The sequence below is a fragment of the Ambystoma mexicanum genome, chromosome 1p, assembly GCF_040938575.1.
Source record: "Ambystoma mexicanum isolate Mex_15411 chromosome 1p, UKY_AmexF1_1, whole genome shotgun sequence".
Taxonomy (NCBI): domain Eukaryota; kingdom Metazoa; phylum Chordata; class Amphibia; order Caudata; family Ambystomatidae; genus Ambystoma; species Ambystoma mexicanum.
In genome coordinates, this window is record NC_090921.1 from 396,983,939 (window position 1) to 396,999,996 (window position 16,058).

Sequence of the window (16,058 nt, forward strand, 5' to 3'; positions counted from 1 at the left end):
AGTCTTCGGTAAATACCCTTACTGGCACCGAGTGGTTCAGATGACCTCAACACTGGCATAGGGTTGTTCGGGAGACCTAGTTTGCAAAACCAAAGATTGCTGAATAAGCTTCAAGGGCCATTACTAAATACCCCACAAAGTCGCAAAAGATTGTTTCCGAACTTTTACAAAGCAATCAGGCATTGTATGCAACCAACATACCAGGCATGCTGTAAAAATTACACATTATTGCAGAAAACTGAGAATAAATGAGGAAATATGATCTGAAACGCCAAAGGTAGAACCTGCCCAGCAGAGTTAGCCACGGGTGGCACAGAGCTTGGAATTGTAAAAGGTACAGAACAGTTTTAACATCATGGCTCGTCTACCAAAGGGTGGAAACGGGGTATGAGATGAGGGCGAAAATACACTTCTTAATAAAAGGTAATTAATATACAGAAGATGACATGCTGGGGAACACTAGTATGCCACAGCCTGTTGAGTGCCGAGATCTACAAGAGAAAAGGTATTTCACACAGTGAGTGTATTGTGCCATTTGGAAATTGTCATGGTAGCTTATGGGACCAGTATTACACAACTTTTGCATCAAATAGAATGGGATGGAAAAGCACAACAATGCGGTTTTTTGAAAACTTTTATACAAATATTAGGTGTGCTACAGAATAGCTTTCTTCCATATCCAAAAGCACGGTCACATATTTTTACACAATACATTATTTTATAGCCTAGAAGCTATAACATTTGTAGAATTACGGTTGGCAGAAAGATGAACAATTTCACTTCTGGGGTAACCAAAATGAAATCAGACCACTACTTATTTATCTGGCTCAAAAAGTCCAGAAAAGGCACTGCACCCGGAGTTCTCGGAATCTTTCATAATGGTACTGAAGATCGGTGCTATTTTCAATGGGTCTGCAAAGTCCATGGGCGTATCCACTGGGGCAACCAATCACAGGCCACAGCCAAGAACACAATGAACAGCCAACACAGCTAAAACCTGGTTTCCTCAAAACAACCATCCCAAAGGAAATGCACAGTACACATGTAGAGGTATCAACTTAGCAGTGCCAGTTCTCCACGCCGAAACAGAGATGGGGATTGTTGACCGATTCCACGCAGCCTTTGGCTTTGCAGGTAAGAAAATGCAAGTGAATTTCACCACAGCCCACAAAGGTCCTTCCTGTGTCTGGCCTTGCGTGATCATGGATCTGCAAGTGGAACAGTTTCACTTTCGATACTGCAAGCATGAGAAGAGATTGACAGCTGTGGTCATTTGTGGGCCAGCTTCTCTGCCAGCTTCTGCTGCCGCTGTTTCTTCTTCTGCAGCTTCTTCCTCAGTTGCACATCCTTTTTCATCTGAAGTGTGCCCTGGATTTGATCCTTAAACTTCCGCTTCTGAGCCTTGATTTTTTCCAGCTCTGCCTTCCTCTTCTGCTCCAAATCCGGATCCTAAAAAGGGAACAAGGTAATGTGTCAGCTAATTTCCCTTCTTTCAATTACCAGGCACATATTTCAAAACACTGTTCAACATCTCCATCCATATTGATTTGGATGAACAATATCACTTATAAAATATCTGTATATTGACTATACAAGTATAAGCCTGGTATGTCCTATCTGCCTTTATCCATACACAGGGGATGGCCTTGCATTCGCTTGTGGACTTCTTACAAGTATCTAGGCAGTATCTAGGCAGAATCTAGGCATGGAGACCAGCACAAAAATCACTATAGTGAGTAAACTGTACTTTGTACGCATAACTAGTTCTTTTCTAGGTCTCAAAGAGGAGAAGCACTTAGATGATAATTACTTGTTAGACAGTCTGTTCAGGTCTGTAATGCCCCACTGCCCAAGTTAAGGGCCTAAGTGAATAAACAGCACTGAACTCCTGGCTTGGCTACGCGATTACTGGCCCAGGGCAACCCATTAGTTATTACCACAGTGAGCGCAAAACACAGGTGTTAATGTGCTCAACAACACACAGACACACTTTATATAGCATACATTACTCACCGTAATCGTATTTCTGATGCTTGTAGCTGCTTAGATTCACATGCTAAGCATAGGCCGGCATCTAGTGGTAGTCGCAGAGTATTACAGGATTTGTTTTCAAAACTCAAAAAAGGGACGTCGACTGCGCGTGTTGTACTAACCCTAGTGTGACGTCTACTGTACCCATGGACCTTCACGCGTCGAGGTCCCTCAGATTGTTTTGTTTCTGACAGGAGGCTGTTTGAAGGGTAGCACGAGTACAGATGTAACAAAGCAGAAAATATTGATAGAGCAAGAAACATCGATGCACCTCCAGGAGTGGAGGAAGGGTGGGCGCATGGAAATCTAAGCAGATACAAGCATCAGAAATACGATTACAGTGAGTAATGTATGCCTTCTGAGATTTGTAGATCTGCGTAAATCACATGCTATGCATAGATCAGCAAGCAGCATCTGGAGAAGGAGGTGGGTTGTGAGAAGGCACAGCGGCAAATAGATGTTTTAGCACCACTTGCCCCACCTGTGAATCTGCTTTAGAGTATGTGTCAATGCAGTAATGCTGCGTAAAGGTATGAATGGAACTCCAAGTAGCTGTTTTGCAAATAGCATCTAGGGGGACGTTTGCAATAAATGCTAGACCCCCTGTACCTATGGTAGAGTGAGCTCTAAGAGTGAAAGGTATGGTCTTTTTGGATAGTTAATAGCACAGCTGTATGCATTTGACTATCCATCTGGAGATGGCACTTTTAGAAATGTGATCACCTTCCCTACCAGGTGCTATGGAAACAACAAGCTGATCTGTTTTCATTAGAGGTTTTGTTCATGTAGTATGTATGGGAGAATTCTCTTATAAGGCTAATTTCCCAAACCTATTGAGTCCCCCAGCAGCTTTGCTGGATTTTTGGGGTTTGTTTTTTTCTTCTGCTAAGAGTGAGACTCTTTTCCTCCCGCTCTTAGGCATGATTCGAGGTATGTCTTTGACTCTTTGTGTGCTTATGGGCTATGGGGTCTTTAACTCCATAGGGTATCATCTATTCTTTTTGTGTGTATGTTACACCGCACCCTCAGTACAGTAACACAGGGGTGTCATAGTGACCCCCAAACATAGACTCCATACCCTGGGACTGACTACTGTCTCCCAGGGCATGTAAAGCCACCATTGACTTTACTAGTCCTAAATTGTGAACAGAACCAGTACAAACCATCATATTGTGGAAGTACTGGAAGGGGTTAATTATATTACCCCTGGGTCTGTTTTCAAGGGGGCACTGTCCAGTCCCCCCTTGTCGAGTTTCTGGCTGGTGGCAGTGGTTATCACGCAAAATATTCCACCGGAATATTCTCTATGGGATTTTCCCATTGATTTTAAACGCACCACTTTTTGCTGCAATGTTAAAGATACCGCCGGTTTATTTATGTAATATTAAATTCACGGTTGGCTCTTTTTGCAAGAACTCTTTTCTAAAATGGCGTTTGTGTCCGTCTCTGTAACTCTGACCAAAGTCGAGCCCTTTGTTTCACTTTTTGGGGGGCTTCTCCACAGAAGCCCTCCAAATGGTGCCACTCTGTCTGGGTTCCATAGGAGGGGTGGAGGGGGAATTGGTACCCTGGACTGCGTTGCTAAGTCGCACTCTACTCTGATTGGCCCAGTGGCTCACCACTTAGCATGTGTGATTGACAGCTAGGCTGATGAATGAGGGTTTTTAAAAGCATAAAAAGCAGGGCCTTTGGGACTGGAACTCCAGAAGTCGCCACAGGACCTAAGAATCCGAAGAGGGAAGAAGCTGAGCCATCTGCAACGACGACACCACCGGCGAAGCCCTGCTGCAACTACCTCACCACTTACCCGACGACAAGAGAAGATCTTCTGCTGGACGAGTCTTCTTCCTCTGAGCTGGTGGGACCAACCAGTTCACCCTTTTCACCTTCCAAAGATGTCTCTTGGTCGAATCACCCGTGCCAAGCACCCCGGCGGCCGGATAGCCAAGCTTCACCACTTTGACCGCAAATAAAAGGACCGCTCCTTTTATTGATGAACTCTGCGGCTGGTTTCATCCCTGTGCAGTGCAACGACTCCACGTTTCCTTCTCGACGAGATCCTCTCTTCCCCTGGTCGAAACAACAAACTGCAACCACTGCCGGGAACAACTGCCACCGCTGGAGCTTCCTCTCTGTTTAAGATACTGTGTCCTGCCTGGCCTCCCTTTCTTCGGTTTGCCCAAGGTGACCCTTAAATCCTTGGCTTGCCAACTGGGTTGGCCCCAGACCTTATAACTTTACCGTCTTGAATCGCCCCAGCCTCTTTTGAACATTCTGCAAAGACTTGTAGTGCATTTTTAAACCGTGTGATCCTGGGCACATTTCGTTTTGCTCCCTTTTAAGTGGGCCTAGCCTATGAACTTTGGCTCTTCAGTCTATACTGCCTTTATTCCCTTGCTGAGAACTCCTAAAAGTGTTGGGACCGGTTTTATTTCTATGCTCTGCCTTTTTCTCTCCCTTTAACGGAACTATTGGAGTGCCACCAGGTTATGCGCTCACGTTTGTTTAACAAATCGTGGTGTTCTAATTCTGACTTGTCTAATAGTTATTAAGGGAGGTGTGTATACTTTACCTGACTGTGGTTTTAACTTGCTTTTGATTTGGAGTGCTAGTATATTGCCCAAAGTGTGTTTTAAATAAATAATTATATACTTTTTATACAAAGCTCTGGTCAGTGTTTGTTTGCTCTACTGTGTCTTTAGCCCTATTGTGTATACTCTATATACTGCCCTACTCTTCTTGAGAGAAGTCAAACTGCTCGGCTACAGCTACCAGGTAAATCTGGGTGGTGCAGACTGCTACCAATTGGGTTTACTGCTTACTCCTGTAGTCTTAATCTTTTTGCAGTGTTCCCCAAGGGAACTGCACAGGATTCTGCCCAACATAGTACAAGACCACCCTCCTGACATCTAATGTATGGAGTCTTCTTTCAGCTGAGTTAGATGTATTTTGAAAAAAAAGGTAGGCAGTTCAATGGATTGGTTGACATGAAACTTTGAGATGAATTTTGGTGAAAACCTAGGATGTGTTCTAAGGACCACTTGGCCTTGTGGATTACAAAGAAAGGGTCTTGTACAGATAATGCCTGTAGCTCACTGACTTATCTTATCGAGGTGATGGCTACCAGGAAGGCGGTTTTGTAGGTTAAGTGTTTTAGACTGGCCTTGTGCATAGGCTCAAAAGGAGAACCCATGAGCTTTGAGAGTACAACATTAAGGTCCCAACATGGTGGAGGGCTAGAAATGGGAGGGTGCAGTCTCTTGACTCCCTCCATGAAAGCCTTGATCACAGAAACTTTCCACCAAGACACCTTGTTTTGTGAAGTGGTGCATGCGGACAGGGACGCTAGGTGTACCTTGATGGAGTTAAACACTACACCAGAGTCCAGTAGATAAAGTAGTGTAGTGTAGAATGGTGGATGGTGAACATTCGATTGGATTAAAGGATTGTGATCTGCACCAGACAACAAACCTTTTCCACTTGTTAAAGTACCAGTGCCTGGTGTTTGGTTTCCCTGCCTCATTTAGAATATCCATACACCTTTGAGGAAGGTTTAAGGGACCAAAGTATGACTTCAGGCACCAGGCTGCCAAGTTCATAGACTGAGGATGTGTATGGAGTGTTGTCCCCTCATGTTGGGGCAGCATGTCAGAGGGCCACGTAAGCTTGACTGGTTTGCACATCACCAGTTTGAGCAGATGTGGAAACCAAGGTAGTCTTGCCCACACTGGAGCAATCAGGATTACAGTGACTTGTTCCTGGTCTATCTTGTGCCATATCCTGCTCAGCAGTGGTGTCGGTGGAAAAGCGTAAGCACATTTCCCTGACCAACTCATCCACAGGACGTTCTCCTTGGATCCTGGTTGGGGAAACCTGAGTGCAAAGTCTGGGGCATTGTACATTTTGGATTGTGGCGAAAAAGCCACAATCCAGGATAACCACACTGGGAGAATTATTTTGTCTAGAATATTTCTGTTGATTTTCCACTTGTGTTCCTCTTGTAGAGGCTTTCTGCTTAGAGTATCTCCTAGAACATCAAGTTCCCCTGGAACCTGTTGAGAGACTAAGATCATGTGCCACTTGAGGGCCCACTTCCACATTTTTGGGGATAGCTTGGACAGACTTGAAATATGGCAGTGGTCCTATTAGATATTGCTGAAAAGCTTGCAGAGCCATGAGAACTGCCAGAAGTTCTAGAAGGATGATGTGGTTTTACGCTGTGGTGCGTATTCACTGGTCGTGAGCTGTGTGGTGAAGGAAAGGGGCTCCCCATCCAGGGAGTGAGGCGTATGTAGTTAGTATTTTTCTTGAACTGGTGGATTGCAAAGGGTTTTCTTTTTAGCAGGTTGTCCCTGGACCACTAGCGAAGCACCTGTACTATGGTTAGCAAAACAACCACCAGATCGTCCCACTGACCGCTTGCCTGAGACCATTGTTTTGCTAACCACTCCTGCATTGGGCGTAGACGCGTGTGTGGAACTAGGTGTATGCATGTGGGCATCACCCCAAGCAGGAGCATTGTCTTGCATACAGTTATCTGACGATCAGTGTGAAACAGGGATGGCATCAAGAGAGAGACGGACTCAAAAGTAACCATTTGAAAACCTTTATTATCAAACTTTGTGATTTTGGTGTAATGCCTATCTAGCCCTACCTCTAAGGGGATTGTTCCCTCAACTGATGCTTCTAAGGGCTGTTGATGTCCGTAAATCCAAAACCAAAGTTAGTCTGTGTCCAAACCTATGCTTGCCCTCACTCTTAAACCAAATGTGATAGGGGATCTTCCTAAAGGAAAAATGGCGACTACAAAAAGGAATGTAAAGCACAGTTTCAGGTAGTCTTACCAATAGGTGTACTTCTGCCAGTTCAAAATGGTTCAACTCAAAAGGGTTTCCTCTGGAACCTTCCACGTAGGGCTCTGGCCCTAAATCAATAGCGTTCACACTGTCTCTGGGTCTCTTGGGGTTCCCTTCCCCAAACCTTGATCCTAGCAGTTCCGAACAAAAAGACGCAGTTACTGTTAGGCCTCTCAGGGCTCACTTCCCAAGCCTAGGCCCCACTTTACGAAGTTCAACAAACAAACAAAAAGTTGCTCTTGCCAGGATATACCTTCCACTGTACAGTTCTTTCATGGGGGTAGTATCTGAGAACGCCGGGTTCTTTGCTCCTCACAGGTGCAACCACTCTGACCTCTAACCCCTCTCCTTCTCCGGCACTTTTTCCTCTTTTGTGCCTCTTTCCCTCTGTCCTTTTCAACTTTACTGTACTTCCTGCACAGCACCCTTTTCTGTCGTACACACTAGCACCTTCTTTCCACACTTCTTCATACTTTTCACTGTGCTTTCTTGCACCTTCATTTGCTCGTTAACGTGCCTCTTGCACTATATTCCTTTCGGGTCGCTTGCATCCTCCTCACTTTCGGGTTGCTTGCACCCTTCCTTTGACTGTCCATGTTAATCAATCCACAGAACTTCCTACCTTCTTTCAAAATTCATCTAACTAAGCGGAGAGAAGCCTCCATACACTTGATGTACAGAGGGCAGTCTTGTACTGTGTGAACAAAACGAAACCCTTAAGGAAAACAGACCAACTCTTTGTTTCCATAGCACCTTGGACAGAGGGCGATCACATAAAAAAACGCCATCTCCAAATGGATAGTCAAGTGCATATAGCTCTGCTATTCCCTATCCAAAAGAGTTTTACCTTTCACTCACAGGGCTCACTCTACCAGAGGTACCGGTGATACCTTACCTACCCTTCATTGCAAACGTCCCTCTAGATGCCATTTGTAAAGCTGCTACATGTAGTACGATTCATAAATTCACGCAGCATTATTGCATTGACACTCACTCTTAAGCAGATTCACAAGTGGGACAAGCGGTTCTAAAACATCTGTTTGCCGCTGTTCCTTCTCACATCCCACCTCCTTCTCCAGATACTGCTCGCTAATCTATGCAGAGCATGTGATCTAAGCAGATACACGAGCCTCAGAAGGGATAAATTACTCACTGTTATTGTATTTCTGATGCTTGTATCTGATTAGATTCACATGCACCCACCCTTCCACCCCTACTGAAGTCGAAGACGCATAGATGTTTTCTGGTTTATCACTGTTTTTGCTTTCTCACATCTGTACTCGCGCTAAAGTTCCTGCAACCTCATGTCAGAAACAATATGAGGGACCTCGACGCGTGAAGGACCATGGGTACAGTAGGGATAGTATTACTAACACGCCCTGGCGACGTCGGCATCTCACTGTCTCTTTGCGATCTCTCTGTTTCGTGTCTCTTGCACCCCTCTCCTTACTTTCAGGTCTCACTTGCACCCACTCTTGGCTGTTTCCGCACCGCCAGCTCACTTTGCTGTCTTCCATTACTTCTGCACCTCTAGCACACCTTTTCTGTCAACCCGTTTTGCTTACTTTCACCGCTTTCCAGCTTTCGCTTGCTTTCGGCCCGCTTTCACTCACCGGGATCTTCTTTCATCAACGCTCTGTATTTTCTCTCATGAAACTCACCAACATTTAGTGCGGCACCGGCGAGCAGGTCAAATGGGTTTCAGTCGAGGTCTGGGTCTCACACACCCTTGGGACTGGCACATGTCAAGAAGGAATGACCATTTCCCTGAACACCGCCGGCAGGATACAAGCTGCCTCACTCCAGCTCCCTGGAGAGACGGCTCCCTAGTTACGCTGCATCCCCTCACTAACACCAGGCCAGCGTCTCGGCACGCTGTTCCACTCTGGATCCTTGAGGCTTCACTTCCTGCAAATCCCTGCCCCTTGGCTACTCTGGTCCAGTCAGCATCCCCAGCTCGCTCTATGATTCTGGCGGAACCACCCCTTTTATACTGCATGTGAGTCAATTGGAGTCAGGTGTGCACAGTTGGGTAAATGTGCCTGACCTTGCCTGACTATTAGTGGAGCAATTCAAAGGCGTTAGATGGCAGGCCTCACTTTGTATCCCTAGGTTTCTTTGGGTACTCCCCATTGCTCCCAATTGCCTCTTCCTCGTCCCAGTACTTCTTGGAAATGGAGGGGAGATGGGGTGAGAGTTGAAATACCTCATAAAGGCTGAGGGAGAGTGGGCTGTGTACAATTAGGAAGGGGGATTACCATGTTAGGCCTTGGGTATTCTCCTCCCAATTCCCCACGACCCTCCACTCAGGTGATCCACCCTCGCTTGACCACCCCCAGGGTCATGACCCAAAAGTGATGGCCCTTCCCAGACCACCTGAATGGAAGATACCGGGGGAGTAGGTGGGAGAATACCGTCAGGTTTCTCACACCGGCTAGGTAGCATGTGTGGTACTCTCTTGTTTGAGGGGAAGACAAGCTCCTCTTTTGCCTGTATGATTGCTCCCAGGAATTGTTTTATTTGACTGGGTAGGAGATTTGATTTTTTCTCGTTGAGAATCCCAATTGGAACAGAAGGTTGATTGTTATTTGAGTGTTGTATTTGCAAATTTGAGGAGACACTCCTGTTATTAGTCGTCTATATAAGGGTACACTGGGATTGACTCTCTGCGTAGGTGCGTCTCTACCACTGCTTGTACTTTCGTGAATACCCTTTTAGCTGAGGCTTCACCGAAGGGGAGCACTTTGTACTGGTAGTGTTCTCCCCCTATTTGGAAACGCAGATATTTTCTGTGCGCTGGGCACTTTGAAATATGAAAGCATGCATCTGTCCAGACATGGCCTTTTAGCAGATGGTTCATCCCTGGCCACTCCATTTGTTTAGGGCCCTGAAGATTCTTAAGATCCTCAGGGTGCTTGTCCATGAAGTCCACAAAGCAGGACATTCTCCTCATAATACTATTGCAACTCTCTGGGGTCCACTCAGTTGATTTGGGAAATACTAAGACAGAAAGGGTGTGTTGTAAAGGTGGCTGTTCCTTGATTCGTGACCCCTGAAATGGTCTCTCCAGAGGGAAAAGGCTGCTATCCTGGGAGGTAGAGGGCTGGTATGGTAGAGGTGAAGATTTTACTGTTTGACATTTTTGACTTTAAAAGGGTGACCAGGACGTGTTTATTGTTAAGTTCACTCATTTTAGATGTTGAGGCGGGGGCCGCTGAAGCACCTTTCGACTCATGCCCTTTGGTGCGTGAAAGGAGGGCTTTATTTAGGTGCAAGGCCTGAAACAGCTTTCGGTGTCTGTTTCGGAGGCCTGTCGTGTGGCGAGTGTGATGACCCCGAGGACAAGGATGACTTAGAGGACCTCTCCTTTGACACAGCTTGGTTCTCAACGGTCTACGACGCAGTTGACGGTCGGCATTGGGGTGTGTGTTTAGTGTGGCGGGAAGTGTGTGCCTGAGACGCCGGGTGATGCCTCAGTCACAGGGCCGCTGGACTGCATATTGGAGCTGGGATCCTGCACATGGGATTCCATTGAATCCCGATCGCCTTCGGTGTCGCCAAGGACGTCGCTGCTGCCCTCGCTGGATTCCCCCGCCACGTCTATGGAGGCCTCGGCCTGCATGGCGTGGGTGGCCCAGCGTTTGGTCCGACAGTCCTTTAGGGTTTTTGACGGAAAGATCTGCAGAATTTGCAGTTTTTCTCTGGGTGGTCCCTTGGCAGACAGTGATTTCACACCCTGTGCAGGTCTTTCAAAAGGGAATTTCCTGTTGCAGGAAGGATAACATTTAAAGGAGTATTTTCCATTGCTAATAAAAAGGGCAGTGCAGCGACAAAAGGGAGGATGAGGGGTCAGAATAGCAATTCTCTAAAAGCGAGCACGGGATAGCTCAGCGGCAGCATGCTCGCCTTGGAAGCAAGACAACACGAGCAACACAGGTTCGATCCACGGGTCTGCGCTAGAAACCTCTGGGTATTAAGCGTGTAATAAAATACCCATCATATCATATATGACCACCCCCACTCTTCCTGTGAAGGGCCAAGGCCTGGTGAGGCCCGCGTAGGTCATAACCTTCGCTCGTCTAGACAGATGAGCAGTGTCGATGATGGAGCCGTCCTTTCGAGGCCACAGAAGCAGTTAGTAGTGCAGAAAGAAAGTCTAAAATTAAACTTTGTTTAATCAAAGGCCTTAGCCAGAAAGAACGCCGCAACTAGCGACTGACCACGATGGTGGAAAAAAAACAGTCTGAGGGACCTCGACGTGTGAAGGCCCATGGGTACAGTAGATGTCAACACTAGGGATAGAATTATTAACACGCCCAGTCGACGTCCCATTTTCGAGATTTGAAAACCCATCATGTAATACTCTGCGACTACCACTATATGTCGACCTATGCAAAGCATTTCATCTAAGCTGATCCACAAGCCTCAGAAATATATATATACACATACACCAGGAAAGCTATGGTGCATCTAAAAAGGCTTGGAAAAAAAACCTGAAATTTGAAAGTAGAATAGTTAATTTGAGCCAACTCCCACATTCCAAAACACTAATTTCCTGTAGAAAAAGGTTTGCATTTGGGGTAATTTCCATACCCACAATGCCTTGCTGATGTGGCTAGCAATTGGAGTTAACATCCAGCGATGGCTACTAGGTGGTGTTGAGGAATGATGCATTACTCACCGTTATCTTATTTTCGATGCTTGTATAGGCTTAGATTCACATGCTCTGCATAGTCCGACATCTAGTGGTAGTCGCAGAGTATTACAAGATTTGTTTTCGAAAGTCAAAAACGGACATCGCCAGGGCGTGTTAGTAATACTATCCCTAATACGACGTACACTTTACCCATGGTCCTTCACGCATCGAGGCCCCTCAGATTGTTTCTGACATGAGGTTGCAGGAACTTTAGCGTGAGTACAGATGTGATCAAGCATCTATGCGCCTTCGACTTCAGTAGGAGTGGAAGGGTGGGTGCATATGAATCTAAGCAGACACAAGCATCAGAAATACAATAACGGTGAGTAATGTATCTCTTCTGAGGCTTGTCTATCTGCTCAGATCACATGCTCTGCATAGATTAGCGGGCAGTATCTGGAGAAGGAGGTGGGATGCGAGAAGGAACAGCAGCAAATAGATGTTTTAGAACCACTTGTCCCACTTGTGAATCTGCTTTAGAGCGTGTGTCAATGCAATAATGCTGTGTGAAATTATGAATGGTACTACATGTAGCAGCTTTACAAATGGCGTCTAGAGGGACGTTTGCAATGAAGGATAGGTAAGGTAGCTCCGGTACCTCTGGTAGAGAGCCCTGTGAGTGAAAGGTAAAACTCTTTCGGATAGGGAATAGCAGAATTATATGCACTTGGATATCCACTTGGAGATGGCTTTTTTTATATGTGATTGCCCTCTCTCTAAGGTGCTATGGAAACAAAGAGTTGGTCTGTTTTCCTTAGGGGTTTAGTTTCATTCACATAGTACAAGACTGCCCTCCGTACATCAAGCGTATGGAGGCTTCTCTCAGCTGAGTTAGATGGATTTTAAAAGAAGGTAGGAAGTTCTCTGGATTGATTAACATGGAACTTTGAAATTAACTTAGGTGAAACCTCACGATGTGTTCCGAGGACCACTTTGTCTTTGTGGATTATGAAGAAAGGGTCTTGTACGGATAAAGCCTGTAGCTCACTGACTCCTTTTATAGAGGTGATGGCTACAAAGAATGCAGTTTTCTAAGTTAAATGTTTTAGTCTGGCCTTGTGCATCGGCTCAAAAGGCGGACCCATGAGTTTGGAGAGCACGACATTAAGATCCCAACCCGGTGGAGGGTTAGCAATGGGAGCGTATAGCCTGTTTACCCCTTCCATGAATGCTTTAATGACAGGAACTTTCCACCAGGACACCTTGTTTTGTGAAGTGGTGTAAGCTGACAAAGCCGCTAGGTGTACTTTGATGGAGTTGGATACTAGGCCGGATTCTAGTAGGTAAAGCATGTAAAGTAGAATGCTAGATGGGGAACATTCGATTGGATTAAAGGTCTGTGACTTGCATCATATCACAAATCTCTTCCACTTGTTGAAATAGCAGTGTCTGGGTGTTGGGTTTACGTGCCTCCTTTAGGATATCCATAAACATTTGTGGAAGATTTAAGTGGCCGAATTCTATGACTGCAGGAGCCAGGCTTCCAAGTTCATAGATTGAGGACTAGGGTGGAGGGATGCTCCCTTGTGTTGTGTTAGCATGTTGTAGGGGCACAGGAGCTTGATTGGGTCGCAAATCGCCAGTTTGAGCAGATGTGGAAACCAAGGTTGTCTCGCCTAGATAGGTGCAACCAGGATTAGAGTGCTTGTTCCTGGTGCATCTTGTGGACAATCCTGCTGAGGAGTCGTGTTGGAGGAAAAGCATAATCATATTTACCTGACCAGGTCATCCATAGGGCATTCCCCTTGGACCCTGGTTGGGGAAACCTGGACGCAAAGTCTGGGCACTGCGTGTTTAGGCTTGTGGCAAACAAATCCAACACAGAATGACCACATTTGGAGAAGATTACGTCTAGGATATCTTTGTTGAGTTACCACTCATGGTCGTAACTCACCCACCCTCCCCACTGATTACGGCATACCTCAAGGTTCAGTTCTCGGCCCTTTCCTATTTTCTCTCTATACCTCTCTCCTTGACCCCATCATCTCCTCCTTCGGTATTTCTCACCATTTCTATGCTGATGACACCCAACTCTTCCTTTCCTTCTCTCCTGATCTCCACCTTAAACTTTCTTCCTGTCTTACAGCCATTAAAAACTGGATGTCATCCCGCTTTTTTCCCCTCAATACTGATAAAGCTGAAGTCTTATTTTCCCTCCAACACTCTTCCCCCTCCCTGGCCTCCACATTTTATTCACTTTCCACCCTCTAATCCTCCCATTTCTGCCCACGCTCGCAATCTAGGCATTCACTTTCATTCCTCCCTCTCCTTTTCCCACCATATTTCTCTTACCTCTCGCGCCTGTCGCTACCACCTTTTCAACATTCGCAAAGTCTGCCCCTCTCTCACTTTCCATGCCACTAAACTTTTAATCTCCTCCCTTATCTTCTCTCGCCTCTTCTATTGCTCTGCTTTACTCTTTGGACTGCCTGCATCTCATCTCGCCCCCCTCAAAGCCCTCTATCACTCAGCTGTCCATACCCTCTGTCTCCTTGGCCCTCACAACTCAATTTCCTCTTTGCTTTCCTACCTCGGTTGGCTTCCCTTTCACTCCCAACTTAAATTTCATTTCCTCTGTCTTGTCTTTAAATCTCTCCATGATTTTGCTACCAGTTATCTCCCATCTCTCCTCTCTTTCTACACCCCATCCCGTTCACTTCATTCTGATCTTTTCCTTCTCACCATTCCCCCTTCTCCATGTGCCTCCTCCCGTTTCCGCTCTTTTCAACTGCTAGCCCCCCTGCACTGGAACTCCCTACTTCTCTCTATCTGCTCCATACCTACCTTTTCCTCCTTCCGTACTTCCCTGAAATCTCTCCTTCTCCATCCCCCACCCTGATATCTTTACCTTCTCCCATTTCTCTCTCCTTTCCCTCCTTTCTCTCTCTGCACTGCTCACCCCCTCTCCCTCTTACCCTAACAGATGAATTGCTCTACTTACTGTTTTGTATCGGTTTGATTCATGTTTGTAAATTGCTTCGACTGTTTTGAACTTTTATGTATCTTGTTGTTATAATGTAAAGCGCTTTGGATTAAAGCGCTATATAAACACAATAAATACAAATAAATACAAATACAAATGTTCTTCTGGTAGAGGGTATCTGCTTAGGGTGTCTGCCAGAGCACGGAGTTCCTCTGGAACGTGTTGAGAGGTTAAGAACATGTTCCGCTTGAGTGCCCACTTCCATATTTTTTGGGATAGCCTGGGCAGCCTTTGAAAGTGTGTGCCTCCCTGTTGGTTTATGTAGAATATGGCAGTGGTGCTGCTGAAAGGCTTGAAGAGCATTGAGAACTGCCAAACGTTCCAGGAAGTTGACGTGTCTATAGGCTGTAGTGCATGTCCAATGGCCGTGGGCTGTGTGGTGGAGGAAGTGAGCCCCGCCATCCGGTGCGTGAGGCGTCTGTAGTTAGGATTTCTTGTGCTAGTGGAACGTGGAAGGGTTTTCCCTTTAGCAGGTTGTCCCTGGACCACCAGCGAAAAGCCTGTGCCAGGGTTTGCGAAAGAACCACTAGATCACCCCACTGACCGCTTGCCTGAGACCATTGTTTCGCTAACCCTTCCTGCATTGGGTGGAACCAAGTGAATGCATGAGGCCATCATACTGAGCAAGCCCATTGCTTTGCGTACACGTTATCTTGCAACCGGTCTTGTAGCGAGGTACTTGCAACAACACGTTTTGTACTCTCTCGTTTGACAGGAAAGCCAGCTCCTCTTATCTTTAGAATTGCTCACAGAAATTGTTTTATTTGGCTGGGGAGTAGACTTGATTCCTTTTCGTTGATGGAAAAACCCAAATTGAAAAGAAGGTTGATCGTTTTGGGGTATTTTGTCTGCAAATTTGAGGAGATTCCCCAGTGATTAGCAAGTCATCCAGATAAGGGTATACAATAATTGACTATCTGCGCAGGTGTGCTGCTACTACTGCAAGCTCCTTTGTGAATACTCTTGGCGCTGAGGCAATGCCGAAGGGGAGTACCTTGAACTGGAAGTGGACTCCTGCTATCTTGAATTGCAGGGAGCATTGAAATGTGAAAGTATGCATCTTTCATATCCAATGATGCCATATAGCCCCCCTGTTTTAAGAAGGGGGGCCACCTCTTGAAGCGTGGTCAAGCGTAACTTTTGGGGCTTGACATATTAGTTCGCAGATCTAGGACTGGGCGCATGGAAAAGTCTTTCTTTGGCACAAAGAAGTACATTGAATAAATACCCTTGTTTACATGTTTTGCTGGGACGATCTCTATGGCGTCCTTTTCCAGCAGTGTCTTTACCTATTCTAATAGTATGCGCCGCTCTTCTGGTGTCATCTTACTCTGTCTTGGCGGGCGGGGTGGACAACACTTGTCAGACGCTATCCCCTCCCATGCGTGGGTGAAGTGTGAAATTCAACCACCTAGTGGGGTGGAGACTCTCCCAGGTGAGGTTCTGCCTCTTCCTCTGGATCTTTTATTTCCTCTTTTAAAACCAGAAGAGG

At 46.1% G+C, this 16,058-nt stretch overlaps 1 protein-coding gene across 1 annotated transcript in view; it reads right to left on the bottom strand.

Annotated features, from left to right (window-relative positions):
• Positions 1-617: 617 nt before the first annotated feature.
• Positions 618-16,058, bottom strand: part of DDX49 (DEAD-box helicase 49) — a 561,187-nt gene continuing 545,746 nt past the window's right edge. Inside the window, exon 13 of the mRNA XM_069649167.1 lies at positions 618-1,449. Coding sequence (XP_069505268.1) covers positions 1,270-1,449 — 180 coding nt within the window. The 3' untranslated portion in view covers positions 618-1,269. The remainder of the gene's footprint in view (positions 1,450-16,058) is intronic.